General features: G+C 39.0%; 1 protein-coding gene across 1 annotated transcript in view; it reads left to right on the forward strand.

The window, feature by feature from the left end:
- macc1 (MET transcriptional regulator MACC1) overlaps window positions 1-16,745 on the forward strand; it is a 46,080-nt gene extending 29,335 nt beyond the window's left edge. Inside the window, exons 4-5 of the mRNA XM_003222143.4 lie at window positions 4,647-4,835; window positions 14,371-16,745. Of these exons, the coding sequence (XP_003222191.1) occupies window positions 4,647-4,835; window positions 14,371-14,583 (402 nt within the window). The 3' untranslated portion in view covers window positions 14,584-16,745. The remainder of the gene's footprint in view (window positions 1-4,646; window positions 4,836-14,370) is intronic.
- The last annotated feature ends 718 nt before the right edge of the window (window positions 16,746-17,463 follow it).

Consider the following 17,463-nt stretch of genomic DNA (forward strand, 5'->3'; position numbering starts at 1 on the left):
TCATCAAGTGCTCTGCTATGGCTGATTTCTCTGGTTGAATTAGTCTGCAGTGCCTTTCATGTTCTTTGACTCGTGTTTGTGCGCTGCGTTTGGTGGTCCCTATGTAGACTTGTCCACAGCTGCATGGTATCCGGTAGACTCCTGCAGAGGAGAGAGGATCCCTCTTGTCTTTCGCTGACCGTAGCATTTGTTGGATTTTCTTTGTGGGTCTGTAGATAGTTTGTAGGTTGTGCTCATCTTGCTCCTGTCTTTATTTCTCAATACATCTCTATGGTGTGCAGTTTCATTCAAGCCCCTGGATTACATTTCATTCATTCCATTAGAACAGGCATACAAACACCCAGTTGGGATGAATCTGGAATTGTCACCCTGTAATAAAACAGTGTTACAACTTTTGGCTCTTTTTTTCCCTTCTCAGGCTAGTGACTAATACAGAAAGGAGCAGGCAGGCAGGCAAGTAAAAATGTAAATGAGCTAGTAATTGTCATTGGTTTATTTTAGAGGCTTTCTTCTATTTATATGGACATTAGATGGAAATTCTAGAAAGAAATACTGAATTGCCAGATCAGTGTAACTCAGAAACTGAAATGATTGATTTTATAGAATTTCTACTTTCCGCTGTCTATGGTGAACAAATAAAAATAAAACATTTAATAAACCATACTAAAATAGACCAAGGGCTGGAAGCATTAGCAGAGCACAATAAACTGAACTGCAAGATGCCTGTGGAACAAATATAGCTGGCCCTCAACTTTCATGAATGTTAGGATTGAAGGTCCTACCAAAAGTGGGGGAAATGTGAATATCTCCAGTGCAGTAGTTCCCAACCTTTCGGCCTCCAGATGTTTTGGACTTCAGCTCACACAAATCCTAACAGCTGGTAAGATGACTGGGTTTTATGGAGTTGGTCCAAAACACCTGGAGCCCCAAAGGTTGGGAACCACTGCTCTAGGGCATTGGTTCTCAACCTGGGGTCCCCAGATGTTTTTGGCCTACAACTCCTAGGAATCCCAGCCAGTTTACCAGTTGAAGGCCATAAATATCTGGGGACCACAAGTTGAGAACCACTGCTCTAGGGCTTGGTGATGCACATGTTCCCTCACTCACCACCAAGTCCATTCACTTTGGCAGGAGGAGATGAATGGAATAGGATTGGGGAGAGGGAGATGGAGATGAAGAGGACAGTAGAGGATAGGAGGCTCTTCTCTATGGATCTTCCACAGTGCTCCAGGTTTCTAGTGCCAACTTGCAGTCATGTTGCACAATGACTCTATTTGCCATCCATTCCCCCTTCCTGCCACTATTTCCCACTTGCAAAGTTTCCCTCTTTCCACAGACTGTGCAGTCACAGCCACACTTGGGAACACAACATCTATGTCCCATCTCCCTGTATGGAAAAGGAGAAGGAAGGGGTAGCAATGCAACACGATACACTGGAGAAATGGCAGGAATTGTATCTCCCCCAAAGATTAAACCAAAAGGTAGAAAAGCATGAGAGGAAGGAGCCAATGAGGAATTTATAAGAAATACCTTATGAGAATTCAGCAGACACCCTCCTTCCAAAATATTGTGAAAGTGACATGTATACATAACTATTTCTTGCTTTTTATGTAAAGCTGTTTTAAGCCGCCTTGATGATTACTGTGTGCCTTCGAGTAACTTCTGACTTATGCCAACCTTAAGGCAAACCTTTCACTTGTTTTCTTTGGCAAGATTTGATCCCCCTGAGAGAGAAGAGCAGTATATAAATCAATTAAATAAATAAATAAATAAATAAATAAAGATTAGGTCAGAGGATTTTGCCATTGCGTTTCCCCTGAGGCTCAGAGGCGGTGACTTTCCCAGGTTTGCCCATTGGTCTCTCGGAGTCCTAGAGTCCATATCACTACACCATGGTAGCATTAGTCTTGCAAAATTAAATCCAGTTCAATTAAACCAGGATATATATCTATTTATCCTGTCACAGTTCCCATAGTTTGATACGGTTATGCTGGTACACAAGTCAGGATGATTTGTTGCAAGGCTTGTTTTTGAAAACAGGATCTTACACAACTGTCAAATAAATAAATAATGTCACTTTGGTATTAACTTGAAAGTGTAAAGAACAGAGTGAAAGATGTCATATCTGTCGATTTGGAAAATAAACCTCCACAATCTCATTCCTATTGTGGTGTTGCCCTGCTCATTAGTCTCATGCCCAGAATGACAAAAGCCTTAAAAACAGCAAATGTGTGTTTTCTCACTCATTATCGCTTAAGGACTTCTCATTACTTCTCTGCAGTTGTAATTTGGAGCAGGTCAAAATCCTATCTCCCATTTTCAGCTTTTCTTCCCCTCAGGCTTTCTTTCCAGCTTCATTATCCAAATAGATTTTTTTTGGAATAGCTAACAATATCGTTTGTGCTGCTTTTTCAAGAAATGCATCTTTCTGAGTAAGAATGGTAGCATCTTAAAAATATGGATGTACCGTATATACTCAAGTATAAGCCGACCCGAATATAAGCTGAGGCACCTAATTTTACTACAAAAAAACTGGGAAAACATTGACTCCAGTATAAGCCGAGAGTGGTAAATTTCAGAAATAAAAATAGATACCAATAAAATTACATTGAGGCCTCAGTAAGTTAAATGTTTTTGAATATTTACATAAAGCTCAAATGTAAGATAAGACTGTCCAACTCTGATCAAATCATTATTCTCGTCTTCTTCAATGTAAATGTGCTTATGTATCCTTTTAATAATAATAGAGTAAAATAATATATGTAATAATAATAATAATAATAATAAATACAGGAAAATAATACAGGTAATAATAAATAGAGTAATATAATAAATGCAATAATAATAATAAGATCAGAGTGAAATAATAAATGTATTCTCGAGTATAAGCTGACCCAAATATAAGCCAACCAGGACCCTCACCTGTGTATAAGCCGAGGGGGGCTTTTTCAGTCTTAAAAAAAGGGCTGAAAAACTTGGCTTATACTCGAGTATATACAGTATACAAAATGGACGTAATATGATATACCCTGTAATGGGAGTTGTGTGGACCACTTCTACAGCAATCTTTGTGTGGGCTGGAGATGACATAAATATGTTATATTTCACTGGATGAAAAAAGAGGGCAAAGAAAAATGTAAGATAGGAGTTAGGCATATACAAGCTGACCATAGGTCCAAAAATACATGTTTATATTTCTTTAGAATGAAATTATCTACTTCACCTAAATGTTGGTAATGTAGTGTAAATAATGTTTTCTTAGAGCAGCCATCCTCAAATGGCTGCCTTCCAGCTGTTGGGGCCTCCAGCTTCCAGAAACTCTAGCCAACTTGTTCAGTGATCAGGAATTCTGGGAGTTGGGAGGACCACTGTTTGAGTCTATCTGTCTAACAGCATATTATATGGACATGCTTGCAAGGTTGCAAAAATTGTGAATATTCATTATATTGGAAAAATCCTTGAGATTTGTGAACTTACAGTTTTAAATATTCCTGAAATATAGAAATTCATTGATGGTTGGATCCTGCATGTTTTAATTGTCACAAAAGGAGCTAAACTCCATGGTGGCAAAGATATACATCTCTTATTGAGTGGTCAGAAGATCTGACTGCTTTGATTCAGTGTATAGTGATAGTAGATATGCTCAGTTAGAAAAGTGACTTGCACCTCCCATGATTCCTCAGGTAGCATGGTTACTGCGCCTGCTGCTTAAGGGGATCCTGGGAATTGTAGTCCTATAAATTAATTTTTCTCAGCTTTGATTTTGCTGTGTAGTGGGTCCTTGATATCCATTGGGGTTTGGTTTCAGAACCTCTTGTGCATAGCATGGGAAGGTGGGGAGAGGAGAAATGACAACTCAGTTTACGAAGTGGTTGTGTGCACACTGTGGTAGGTTATCAACTTGGTAAATAATAATTTTCTTAATAATCAGCATCATTGACTCACTATGTGTATTCTTCCTCCTTCACACTACCAATCTGCTCTTCCTGTTGTCAGCACTACCACAAGTGAAGAACTGCACTCACAACTGAATGTGCCTGGATTTGTATGTATGTGAGAGTGATTCATAGTTTGTAATCTAGATGCTAAACAAATCTACTAAAAATAATTAATTTTATTGGTTGATTCTCTTTTCCTTGGTAATTTATGCTACTATTTGAATATGCAGCCTAGCTTTCTTTCTCCATTGTATCTTACAAATTGCATAATTAGTTATTAAATGGAACCCGCAGCCTACCCAAAGTCTGCTTTTTCCCTTATAATTCTCTCTCTCTCTCTCTCTCTCTCTTTCACACACACACACACTACTATGCATGGTGTTCGTCATCATTTTAATACTTATAAGAATAAAATTACACTAAGACTCAGTTCACCTTAGCCTAAAAGAACATAGTTACTTCTGAAAACTCATTGCCATTCCAATCAAAGCTTAGAATAGTTACTTTTTTGAACTGCGGCAACTGGGGAATACTGGGAATTGTAATCCAAAAAAGTAACCTGTTTTAACTGTGTCAGGGAATGTATACATTTTTTCCATATACTAAAAGAAATAGAAGAGTTCTCTTTACTGTTAATACTCCTATTTGTTACACAAGTACTTGGTAATTATTTGCTTGAGAAGATAAGCACTGAATTTGTGGTTGCAGGCTCTTCTGAAACTAAATTGCCAAGGATTGGTAGCACGCATTACCCAGGATACAGTCATTTTTACTTCAGCTGTGAAGCTCGGAAAAGGCTGGAGGGACCTGGCTGAAAAGTTAGCTCGACTCACAAAGCAACAGATTGAAGCTTATGAAGCTCCCCACCGGGGAAGAAATGGAGATGTTCCCCCAGAGGTGAGGTTTAACTGATGTCTTCATCATATGCTATTTTTCTACAAAAGTTGCAATACGTTTTTAGACTCAAGTCAGACAGATCAATCACTTGAAAGAAGGAGTCATATGCACACATTTGTTTGATCTTGCTCTTGTTTCTGGTGTAACGATAAGGCAGGTTTTTGAAATAATATAAAATCTGCGAAAGTAGGTAAAGTGTGCACACATCATGAACTTTCCAGTTGTCTTAAAATATATAAAATAGACTAGAGCTTTCTGTCTTACTATTTGTTGTGTTTCCAATTCATCTCTCCAGTATATCTTGAGTTCAGGGGCCGTTTGTTAGTAATATGCATGAATATGCACATGTTTAAGTAATAACTACCCGTACTTGATCAAGATAATTGCACATGGCCATCAAGCTATTGATTGAAGGTTGTTGGCCAGCCCTAAGAACATCATCTTCTTCTTGTGTCCAAAGTGTCAAGCTCCTCCTCTTTAATATAACTCTTATGTTCAACAAACTACATTTTTCCTAGTTCCTGCTTCTAAGAGTCCTGCAGTTTATTGGGTCCTTCGCATTGGTTTGCGGTTTCTTAATCCACCGTCCATGTATGCTGCTTCCCCATTGCTCTGTGGACCTCTAAATAGTCAATTATGTTCTAAGCTGGACAGTGAAAGAAAGTTAATGAAAAATAAACGCATTTGAGATGTAGTGTTGGAGAAGAGTTTGGTGGATGCTGAGGACTACTAAAAAGAGATAGAAATAGGTCCTAGAACAAATCAGGTTTGAACTCTCCCTAGAAGCCAGGATGACTAATCTGAGGCTGTCATACTTTGGCCATATCATAAGAAGAGAGGACTCACTAAAAAAGACAGTAACACTTAGTAAAGTGCAGAGCAGTAAGAAAAGAAGAAGACCACATTCCAGATGGATAGATTCAAATTAGGGAAGCCATTGGTCTGTGCGGAACTGTTGAAGAAAGGTTGACTTGGAGGTTTTTCATTCCTAGGGCTGCCGTAAGTCGAAGTTAACAAGGCAATAAAAATAACAACCAGTGTTGGAAATATGTACTCATATTGAGGGGTCTATTAACAAGCAATTCTATTTGTATAAAATAATATATCATCATAAAACATCAAACCTCATAAAACAGTTACTATAAAACAAATACAGACTGGAACAGACAATTAGCAATAAAAATAATCCATTCATAACATGGGGTTACCAAATTAACATGACAACAACAACAAAAGTTTATTTATATACCGCTCTATCTCCAATAAGGACTCAGAGCAGAACAACAACAAATCACAAATCATTGCCTTTGAATGCTAATAACAAATAATGGGCCAGTCTTTATAGTTACAGACATATCTAATTATGTTAGCAAATTGGTCAGCTTTTTGTGGAGCTGGGACCTTTCTATTTGGGTAAGGATTTATTTTAATAAATTGGGTGAATCTGATTAAAAAACAAATATTGTAGCAGATCATCAACTTTACATAAAGGACAGCTACTATGCAATTGCTAAGACAAAGAACTGTGGCAACAAATCAAGTCAAACTTGTATGACTTCATACTTATCATTCAAATTATAGATGTAAAGTACAATCTCAATATTTGCAAGGGATACTTCACAGGACTTATGCATGGATATGCAAAACTGCAGGTAATGGCAAGTCATGTTGAACAAACACTTCTAGTGGAAGCATATCATAAAGGTGTGCTGGAGGACCTAGGAAGGGCCTAGTATTTTGAATAATCCTGAAGATGGGAAGTCTAACAGATGTCCTAGAACATTGTCCAAGAAAGGATATTTAAAATTGGTTTATAATTCTCTTCCATAGTGGCATTCAGGGGAGGTTTTTCTGTAACAGCTTCTATAACAGGTTCCCCACAGCCTCTTTTAGTTAAGATGAAATACTATAAAAAAGGTATTCACCATCCTTTTACCATCAGCATGAGGAAATATTCCAGGATGGTCAAAGATCTAGTACATAGTTAATTCCCAACTTGCCTGCAATCCTGTCCATTTTTTCAGGCGGCAGAAACTGAAATGTACCCAATACAGAAGCCAATGTTTCATTCCTACATGTGTATGAAACACAGCATCCAGATCAGAGCAGATTTGGGTGACTTTTATGTGTTCTGAAAAATCTTTACAGTAAACTGCCAAGTGGGCTACATGCTGCTGTTGTGGGACAGAGCATAAAAGACTACTTGGGACAGGTGTGCTGGATTACACAGTGATCTCTTTCCAGTAGTTTTTTCAGGGGACTCTGGCCCTTGTTCAGACAGACTCACCCCAGGGTTTCTGCTATTGATGATCCTAGTGATTTCATCACACTGCCAACAATCTTGTAAAATAAGGTGCACACTTGGATTCACTCCACTTTGGCCACCACATTTCGTATCTCCCTATTCTGGAGATCATCATGGCTTCAACAGGATCATCAACAAAGGCAACCAGAAACTCCTCAAGAATCATCAGAAATTCATTGAGATCCGATGAGGTTCCTGGGGTGGATCATGATAATCTCACCCCCCCCCCATCCCTGAGAATCATAGAATCATAGAATCAAAGAATAGTAGAGTTGGAAGAGACCTCATGGGCCATCCAGTCCAACCCCCTGCCAAGAAGCAGGAAATCGCATTCAAAGCACCCCCGACAGATGGCCATCCAGCCTCTGCTTAAAAGCCTCCAAAGAAGGAGCCTCCACCACAGTCCGGGGCAGAGAGTTCCACTGTCAAACAGCTCTCACAGTGAGGAAGTTCTTCCTGATGTTCAGGTGGAATCTCCTTTCCTGTAGTTTGAAGCCATTGTTCCGCGTCCTAGTCTGCAGGGCAGCAGAAAACAAGCTTGCACCCTCCTCCCTATGACTTCCCCTCACATATTTGTACATGGCTATCATGTCTCCTCTTAGCCTTCTCTTCTGCAGGCTAAACATGCCCAGTTCTTTAAGCCTCTCCTCATAGGGCTTGTTCTCCAGACCTTTGATCGTTTTAGTTGCCCTCCTCTAGACACATTCCAGCTTGTCAACTTCTCCCTTCAACTGCGGTGCCCAGAATTGGACACAATATTCCAGGTGTGGTCTGACCAAGGCAAAATAGAGGGGGAGCATGACTTCCCTGGATCTAGACAATATACCCCTATTGATGCAGGCCAAAATCCCATTGGCTTTCTTAGCAGCCACATCACATTGCTGGCTCATGTTTAACTTGTTGTCCACAAGGACTCCAAGGTCTTTTTCACACGTACTGCTGTCTAGCCAGGCGTCCCCCATTCTGTATCTTTGCATTCCATTTTTTCTGCCGAAATGAAGTATCTTGCATTTATCCCTGTTGAACTTCATTTTGTTAGTTTCGGCCCATCTCTCTAGTCTGTCAAGATCATTTTGAATTCTGCTCCTGTCTTCTGGAGTGTTGGCTATCCCTCCCAGTTTGGTGTCATCTGCAAACTTGATGATCGTGCCTTCTAACGCCTCGTCTAAGTTGTTAATAAAGATGTTAAACAGAACCGGGCCCAGGACGGAACCCTGCGGCACTCCACTCGTGACTTCTTTCCAAGATGAAGACGAGAAGGCAAACCCCAATGAGTCTAAACTTGTGGGAGGGAATCCTATTGACTGTCCCTCTCTGTTCTGTTTCTCTGTAAATCATCTTAGTTATTCACATTCAGATGAACAATTTAAATGGGAGCCCCCAATGGCACAATGGGTTAAACCCTTGTGCTGGCAGGATTGCTGACCGAAAGGTCAGTGGTTTGAATCTGGAGAGTGGGGTGAGCTTCTGTCTGTCAGCTCCAGCTTCCCCATGCAGAGACATGAGAAAAGCCTCCCAAAGGATGGTAAAAGATCAAACATCTGGGTGTCCCCTAGGCAATGTCCTTGCAACCGGCCAATTCACTCACATCAGTAGCAAATTGCAATTTCTCAAGTCGTTCCTGACACACACATAAAAGCAATTTAGACATTGTGAGGAGCAGGTATATGGGTTGGTTTTTTTCAGAATAACAGTAGCAATAGTTATGCCGCTGATAATTACTGAGAGTGTTAAACTGTGAAAGGTGCACAATTTATGTGTAGTAAATAAGGAAAAGTGCAACGTTACATATCCAATCCAAAGGAAGTGTTACTTACTCTTGGTTAAATATAGGAGTGGAGCCCAGAAAAGAGATTTATTTCCAAATTCAATTTTAAAACCATTCTTTGGCCAAAGGAAAATTTAACAATCACCGTGTTCCTTTCACTAGACTTGAGAATGCCCTTTAGGTACTCAGATAAATGAGGCATTTCTCTGACATGTCACTCGACTGGCAATTAAATATTGGCCGAATGTTAAATCTGTCTTTAAATAAGACAGATTCAAAATCCTGCAGGAAAAATTGCACTGAGGTGGAACCTTGTATTCTGTATACGTGGCTGTTTGTCACAAAAGAAACTGGATTTTGCAGTGTTTCCAGGCTCTTCTTTTGGACTATAGGGATTTTTTTAAATTTGGAGTCATTTGTCACCAATAGCCTAGGAATGCATGTATTGGTTGGTCTCGTGATATTAAGCTGACATCAAGAAAAATTAAATGAAATATTTGCAAGAGCTGAATTGTTCTTTTTTGTCCATTGCCTTTCAAAGCTTACAGCTGAGGATTTGAGGGTACAGTGTGTGCGTTTCCCCACTTTGTTTCTTATTTGTAGCTTGGCTTTTTTTCAAGGAATGCTTAGAGTTTTTAAAACCAATACTTCAGCCTGAGTAATACCATTGGGCAACTGGGGAGATTCCATTGCATAGCCACTCCCCGAATCTCTAAGTCACTGACTATGATGACTGCAGAGTTCTGGGAAATTTACCCCAAGACAAGACCTTTCAAGGCTCAGGTCTGGCCAGACCAGCACAACTGAAGCCATGTGAGATATTGTCTCTTCTCTTCTCCATGCACATATTGTATCAATCTGCAAGTGGCAAGTTTACTTGCAAACATTTGTCTGTGTGTAGGCATTTAGAATACTTATAATTATTTTGTACACCCACATTGTAAGGAGCCTACTTTAGGGATGCCCTTACAGGTTTGTTTCAGGCCCTGAGGTTTCCAGACCAAAACCTGAGACCTAGGCCCTAGTAATGCCATTAAGCGTTATGCATTAAGGTACCAACCACAATTGTTCACAGAAAACACAAATTAAGACAGAGATCTTAACTAAAGGGGCTGTTCCCAGATTAAGGTGAAATAAGGGGAATATTCCTTATTTCATAAAGGGACATTTGATCTGGCTTTTTTGCTTCTATCCAGATGAAGAGCAGAAGATATGCCCTGATGCCACAATGACTGGTTTTTTGTGTGTGTCAGGAGCGATTTGAGAAACTGCAAGTTGCTTCTGGTGTGAGAGGTCTACAGAGACGTTGTCCAGGGGATTCCTGGATGTTTTACCATACTGTGGGAGACTTCTCTCATGTCCCCACATAGAGAGCTGGAGCTGACAGAGAGAGCTCACCCGCTCTCCCCGGATTTGGACCGCTGACCTGTTGGTCAGCAGTCCTGCTGGCACAAGGGTTTAACCCATTGCATCACCGGGGACTCCTACAATGATTGGTATCCACTGGGGTTTGGTTCCAGAATCTCATGTAGACACAAAAACCAGTTGGTTTTCCAATGGATGATAAAGTCCTTGTTATATACAAGAGTGTAGTAAATTGGCTGAAATCAGAAAAGAAAGATCTGACCCTCAAGAGATATTGAGTTCTATTTAAAGCCTGCACAAACAGGAATTACTTTAACTCTCTTCTGCAAACCAGCCATAGAGGACTTGCTGAGTAAATAGCATAGATAGAAAAGATCCTAAGTGAACCATTGCAGCCTCAGAGTCCTGCTCCTTGAGATGCCAGCCAGCTAACATCAGAAAGAAGAAACATGCTGAGTGGCATCTCTAATGAAGGTTACGGTAGGCAAGATCTTATGAAACCGGAAAGCACAATGAATTTGTCATTTGAATCAGGAGCATAAACTAACAACAAAGGTCTAAACCTGTAAAATAATACCTCACTTATCATATGGATAGCTCTTTCCTTCAAGCAAAAACTCTGACTGTTTATTACCATGGTCCCTTCTTGGTTCTAGAATATGAGTTTATTTTTATTTTTTTGTTTTCGCATGTATGAATAGAGATCTGTGTTTTGATTTCACCCATTTAATCTATTCATTTCTATCATTCAGTTTCATTTCTATTCAGGCTTTTTTTTTCTAATGTCACCAGACTTCTAAAAATGTCAATAAGTTAACCTTCAGTTAATGTTTGTCAGTAGAACTCTTGAGTCTTTTAAAAACAGTATTTGCTTATTCAGTTTGTCTGTTTGTACAGAGACGGCTCCTCTTGAATTACTTCCTGCCCTTTTGCAAAAAGCTTCTGACTGCTGTTAAATGCCGTGGTGAGAAGAGTGTGTCTCATTCCACTCTGCCTCTAGCTCTAGTTGTAAAACAGATGGGAAGGAACAAGATGCCACAAACACAGCTTGACTTCCACAGCACGGGCTGAGTTTGCAAAACTCGGGTTTAGGAAGCCCACTTGTATTTGCAAATCAAGCTTAATTGAGCACATTTGATCCAGGAAGTCCAAGATCTGCAAGTTCAAGGTTATTTTTACAGCAGCTGCCTCTCTGTGAGAGTCACCTTCATCCCTGATGGTAGCCTACAGCCTTTGTTGCTGTCAATGCTCTTCTTTTTCCACTGGCAATTTTGTGTGAACTTTACAAGTGGTGCCTTTGATATATTTTTTAACAGATGGAATGTCTTTAAAAATGCTGCTCTAAATATTCATTTTTAAACAGTGCTGTCTGTGCCACTTTTCTAGCTGCAGAAATTTCACATACATATATTGAAATGCAATTAGTTTAATTTTTCATTTCATTTAGATAAGGCAGACCTAAGAAAGACACTGTCCTATGGCATTCCCATTATCTGCTAACCCGCATTTCAACACCTGAAAGACCATTACAGAATAGACAATCTCTGAATTTAGAGTCTCACTCACATCCTTCTATCGCTCAATTCTATACTAATTTCTACAAGTTTTGTCATAGGCCTATCTTCACTGCAATGTAGTACAGGTTGAAACTGCATTTTATGATCAGTGTAAGACTCATATAATAGTGCACTGAACTGCATTATATGTGTCTACACTGACCATATAATGCAGGTTGCATTATATGGAAATGTTAATGGGGCCTGCTCCTGCCAACCTAGCAGTTCGAAAACATGCCAATGTGAGTAGATCAATAGGTACCGCTCCGGCGGGAAGGTAACGGCGCTCCATGCAGTTATGCCAGCCACATGACCTTGGAGATGTCTATGGACAACGCCGGCTCTTTGGCTTAGAAATGGAGATGAGCCCCAACCCCCAGAATTGGTCACGACTGGACTTAACGTCAGGAGAAACCTTTACCTTTACACTGTAGAATTAATGCGGTTGATACTATTATAACTGCCATGGCTCCATTTTATGGAATAATGAGAATTGTAGTTTTTTAAGGTCTTTAATCTTATCTGCCTAAGAGTGCTATTGCCTCACCAAACTACAACTTCCAGGATACCATAGCATCGAGCCATGGTAGGTAGAGTGTCATCAAACTGAATTTTACAGCGTAGACCAGCGGTTCTCAACCTGTGGGTCCCCAGGTGTGTTGGCCTACCACTCCCAGAAATCCCAGCCAATTTACCAGCTGTTAGGATTTCTGGGAGTTGAAGGCCAAAACATCTGGGGACCCATGGGCTGAGAACCACTGGTGTAGATGCTCTCTTACTTTTCTCTCAACATAAATCTTAATGATGAGAATTCACATTGCTAAAAATGTGGGACTAATAAGATTTAGGAGTTTCATATAATTTGTTGAAGAAGATAGTCCCCTCAAGTCTCCTTTATGCCTCATTAAGATATTGCCTTTTATGAGTCAGAAGAATGGTTCATTTAGCCAGTTCTCGCTTTCTGATTGATGGTTGTTTTGTAAGTTCTGTTATAAAAAGAAAATATCTGGAAATGCTTGTGGCTTTTCACCATTGCTGTTAAACGTCTTGTACGGTATATCATCCATGAGGAGCATCACACTTTGTAGAAGTTCATTAAAACTTAGTTTTACAATAAATTGATCATATATCATATTTGGAATCAAGAAGGTTTACAACCTTAGTGGTGACTCTATAATGGAGACATCCAATACAAACAACTTAGGAGTGCTCCTATAAATGAGAGACCTTCAAGACAACCTTTTTGTTGATTGAATCTGTCCATCTGTAATAGTAATAACAACAATAACAACAACAACAACCTTATTTATACCCTGCCCCATCTCCTCAAGGGGCTTGGGGCAGTTTACAACAATGTAATTACACAACAATAATAAAAATAAAACAATGATAATAAAACAATAAAGCACTAACCAATTTAAATAGAATCAACACAAGTAACTAAACAATCCATAAAAGTGAAAATAAACAAAACATATTAAATTAAAAAACAGACATCATTCTTTAAAACCAGAATTATATGGTATAAAACAATTGAAACATCACCACCATTGCTCAGGTTAGTGAGACCAAAGTCCAGTTTAAAACGTATAGTCCAATTAGATTATCCGGCCATTGGCATTATTATGTTTAACCGTTATCAAAGGCCTGTTTGTAAAACCAGGTTTTCCATTCCTTTTGAAATATTGAAAGTGTGGAGGCTTGTCTAATTTCCCTGGGGATGGCATTCCAGATCTGGGGGGCCACTACCAAGAAGGCCTTCTCCCTTGACCCCACCAATGGTGCTTGTGACGGAGTTGGGCCAGTGAGAAGGTAATGTGGTCTTCCACTTTTCCTATTGCCTTCCACTCTGCTGAGTGTTATTTTTATATATTTTTTCATGTCATGAGTGACTTGAGAAACTGCAAGTCGTTTCTGGTGTGAATTTTTTTAATAAAAATAACACTCAGCAGAGTAGAAGGCAATAGGAAAAGTGAAAGACCACATTACCTTCTCATGGTCCCACCTCCGTCACAAGTGCGGTTGGTGGAATAATGACATCTCATGATGTGCCCATAATATGATAGCCTCATTTTGACCTTTAGGAGGGATCCAGGATTTATTTGTTCCCAGGCCCTTCAAATTCTAGCTTGCCCTTTGGTAGATCTTCAAATAGAAGATTGTCCCCTGTAAAGTTAGATATATGGTAGAACCTATAGAATTAGCTTATCAACAAATTCTGTTATATTCAAGTATCTGGAGTGTGGGTGGCTGGATCTGTTGTACTAAATTGGATGCACTTCTCTTTAGCCCATAGTTATAAATATTTTAGTTTCAGGTTAACAATGCTTCTTATGCTGATATTATTCTCCTAAATAAGATTGTTCTTATCGTTTCTAATTTCATTAGGTATGAAAACTGATCTGTGTCTGGGTGCATTGGTATTTGACAATACTTGGAGTGTGATTTTATTGTTTCTAACAATGTTACACCCAAAGTTTTCCATTTGCTGTTAGCTTGTTGTGTCTAAATATAGCATGCCTGATATTTATTCCACTGCAGATGATGTGGAAACCAGCGTATGATTTCCTGTACACTTGGGGAGCTCACTATGGAGACAGCTACAGAGATATGCTGCAAGACCTGCAATCTGCATTAGATAAAATGAAAAACCCTGTGACCAAACACTGGCGAGAACTCACAGGAGCTCTGATTCTGGTTAACTGCATGGAAGTTCTCCAGGCAAATGCTTTCTCTAAAACGGATGAAGAATAAATGTTGTCTTCTAATTTGTAAAAGCATCCTACTAGAACTCATCGCCCTAAAATGCAAAGACATGTAATGAGAGCATCTCTATTACAAACCATTGAGTGTCTTTTATCGAAAGACACAACTTGGTGTTGTTTTTTAAAAACTTTGAGCCATTCAAATACAGCCAGCTTCACCTGTTTTTATTCTTGAATTTCTCAGTACTTGTTAATATACAACAGCTGTAATTCAAGCTACTTGTGATGGGATGTAAAATAATGTTTTAAGAATACAGCTTGGACAGCAAAGATAAGACTTTTTTTAAAAAGATAATTTTCCCTAGAAATTGTTGTATATAGCTGCTGGTGTCACTCCTTCATATATGTACATATTGTTCAAAAATTCAATTTCTTTATTACATGTATTTTTTCATTTTATGCTTGTAGAATTTTCTGAATATTTCAATTCTGATAGAAACAGGCTGTTTTACTAATGTCTTTACCAATGTATCTATTGTTGGCCTACATTTATCCATGGTGCAGTGTTGCTATTGGCAACAAAAGAAGCTGGGTCTGAAGCCGAGGGAAAACAGTTATTTCCCAGAGCTTAGAAAAGTAACCTTGTGCACTACAGTTCCCAAAAATCTCTCAGTGAGCATGTCCATTGACAGTTTTATCCCACCTAAAATTACTTTCCCAACATCTGACCTCTTCAAGGTCTATGAAATTTTACTTACTTCAGTTTTAAAATGCATTTATTCACCATGTATGCATCTCTAAAAGTGGGGTGCATTTTAGAATCTCTGGTGCTTTTTTATAAATATAAATAAAGATTTTTGTTGGTGGTGGTTCTGAAATTAATACACATTTACAATTAATGGTGTCTTATAATTGAAGAAATTGGGTATATGCACTTCCTATTTGGCTGCAGGACAACTAGCTTATTTCATATTTAGAGCCACATAAAAATCTCTCACTTTGTGATCACATTGTGGCATTTGTCTCTCACTGTCCCCCAGTGAAATAAGTTTTTCCACTGTCCTTTATTCCTAACTAACCAGAATCCCATCACAACCACCCAGTGGCTGCTTTAGTACTTTCAAAATGACTGAGAATTTTGGGAAACTGTCATCCAAAACAGAGCTAATGCAGGTTAAACGTTCAAGAATGCTTGCCACTGTCTATTTCTGCTTAATTCCTTTTATATGGAGACTACAAAAGATATTGTCCAGTAGATTTATATACGGTAGAGTCTCCGTTATCTGATATCAATACGGAGTATCAAATGAGTGGAAGTTGGATAACTGAGACTCTACTGTACTTCCAAAGTGGAAATTTTTCCTGGACCATTGCAAGTGTTATGTACACTTACAATGTATCAGGTATGCTGATTGTAACACCCAGCATTCCCAAACAATATGGCTAGTGGATATGCTAAGAATTATGGAAATTATACTTGATCTTGGCATATTTTGGGTGCCAGCTCAGAGAGGCTTGTAGTGTGGGATTGTATAAAGCTAAAATGTTTTTGCCATTATTACTTTTTGTACCAATTCTACTTTCTCTTTCAATGCAGTTAAATACATTTGGCCAAACAAACTCTTGGAGTAAGAAAAGACTTTGCTTGTCTCATTTGGGGTATATCATTATTACTATCCAATCTAAACTAAGTGTCTAGTGGGCCTTATTCCCAGGAAAATGTCCGTAACATTACTGCTTTAATCTAGATACGGTTGGATGATTGGCTTAGTCTCTCCAGCCATTATCCTAAAATATATTGCACTTTCGTTAAATGCAACCTTTTTTTTTTTTTGCCTTGCTTGCTGAAGAATAACTTATCTGCATTGTTTCAGTTTGCTTGACCAAAATGATAAAAACACAATGAAGAATTCTGAGTTTGCAAGGGAAGGAAATGTATCATTATTTGTCTCCTGGAAATGTATGTCTTTCACAAGAATTCCACCAAATACTATCCATTCATGTAGAATTGAGTTAAACCAGGATGAGCAACTGTGGAAAGCTAGGACAGTGGTTCATAACCTGTGAGTCCCCAGATGTTTTGGCTTTCAAATCCCAGAAATCCTAACAGCTGGCGTTTCTGGGAGTTGTAGGCCAACACACCTGGGGACCCACAGGTTGAGAACCACTGCTCTAGGGACACAGAGGCATTCTCACCATGTTTTTGTTTGGGGGGGGGGGGTTGGCATTATGATTCATCTTGATGCAAAAAAAACCTTGTTTGCAAAATTTTGCATTTTTTTTAACCAATGCTGTGAATATTCCCCCTATGGTATTTCGGGTCCATTTGAGCTCTTAGGGGCACTGGGAGCCACACATATGACCCTGGGGAAACACCTATGGCCTGCAATATGCCCACCCCAGTCTCACATGCAGTGTACATAATATATATTAAACCATCATATGCCTTATTGAGTTGTGATGTTACTAAGGCCCCTTCTACACTGCCAACTGAAATCCAAATTATCTGCTTTGAACTTGATTATATTGCAATGTAGACTCCATATCAAAACAGATAATGTGGATTATGTGCTTTGATAATCTGGATTACATGGCAATGCAGAAGGGGCCATAGTTAAGTAAACATGAAGGTAAGGGGGAAAGAGCTCTGCTCCCTCTTGGATTGCTCTTTCTCACATGGACAATAATATTCATAAGAGGAATGGCTCTACACATGAATTCTGTCTGCTAGATCAGGAATCCTGAAAAAAACCAGGTTCCCAATCATGTGGAGAGAAATAACAGAGCAAGTGGTGATAGACTATTCTACTCCCATGTTGTTACTTAACCCTCATAAAACAAGTTATATACCGTTTATAAACACCACATTCTGCTACTGGTTATAGTTCTAGATTAAAACCATTATAGAAAATAAGTTTAAATAACATGT

The sequence above is a fragment of the Anolis carolinensis genome, chromosome 6 (assembly GCF_035594765.1).
Source record: "Anolis carolinensis isolate JA03-04 chromosome 6, rAnoCar3.1.pri, whole genome shotgun sequence".
NCBI lineage: Eukaryota > Metazoa > Chordata > Lepidosauria > Squamata > Dactyloidae > Anolis > Anolis carolinensis.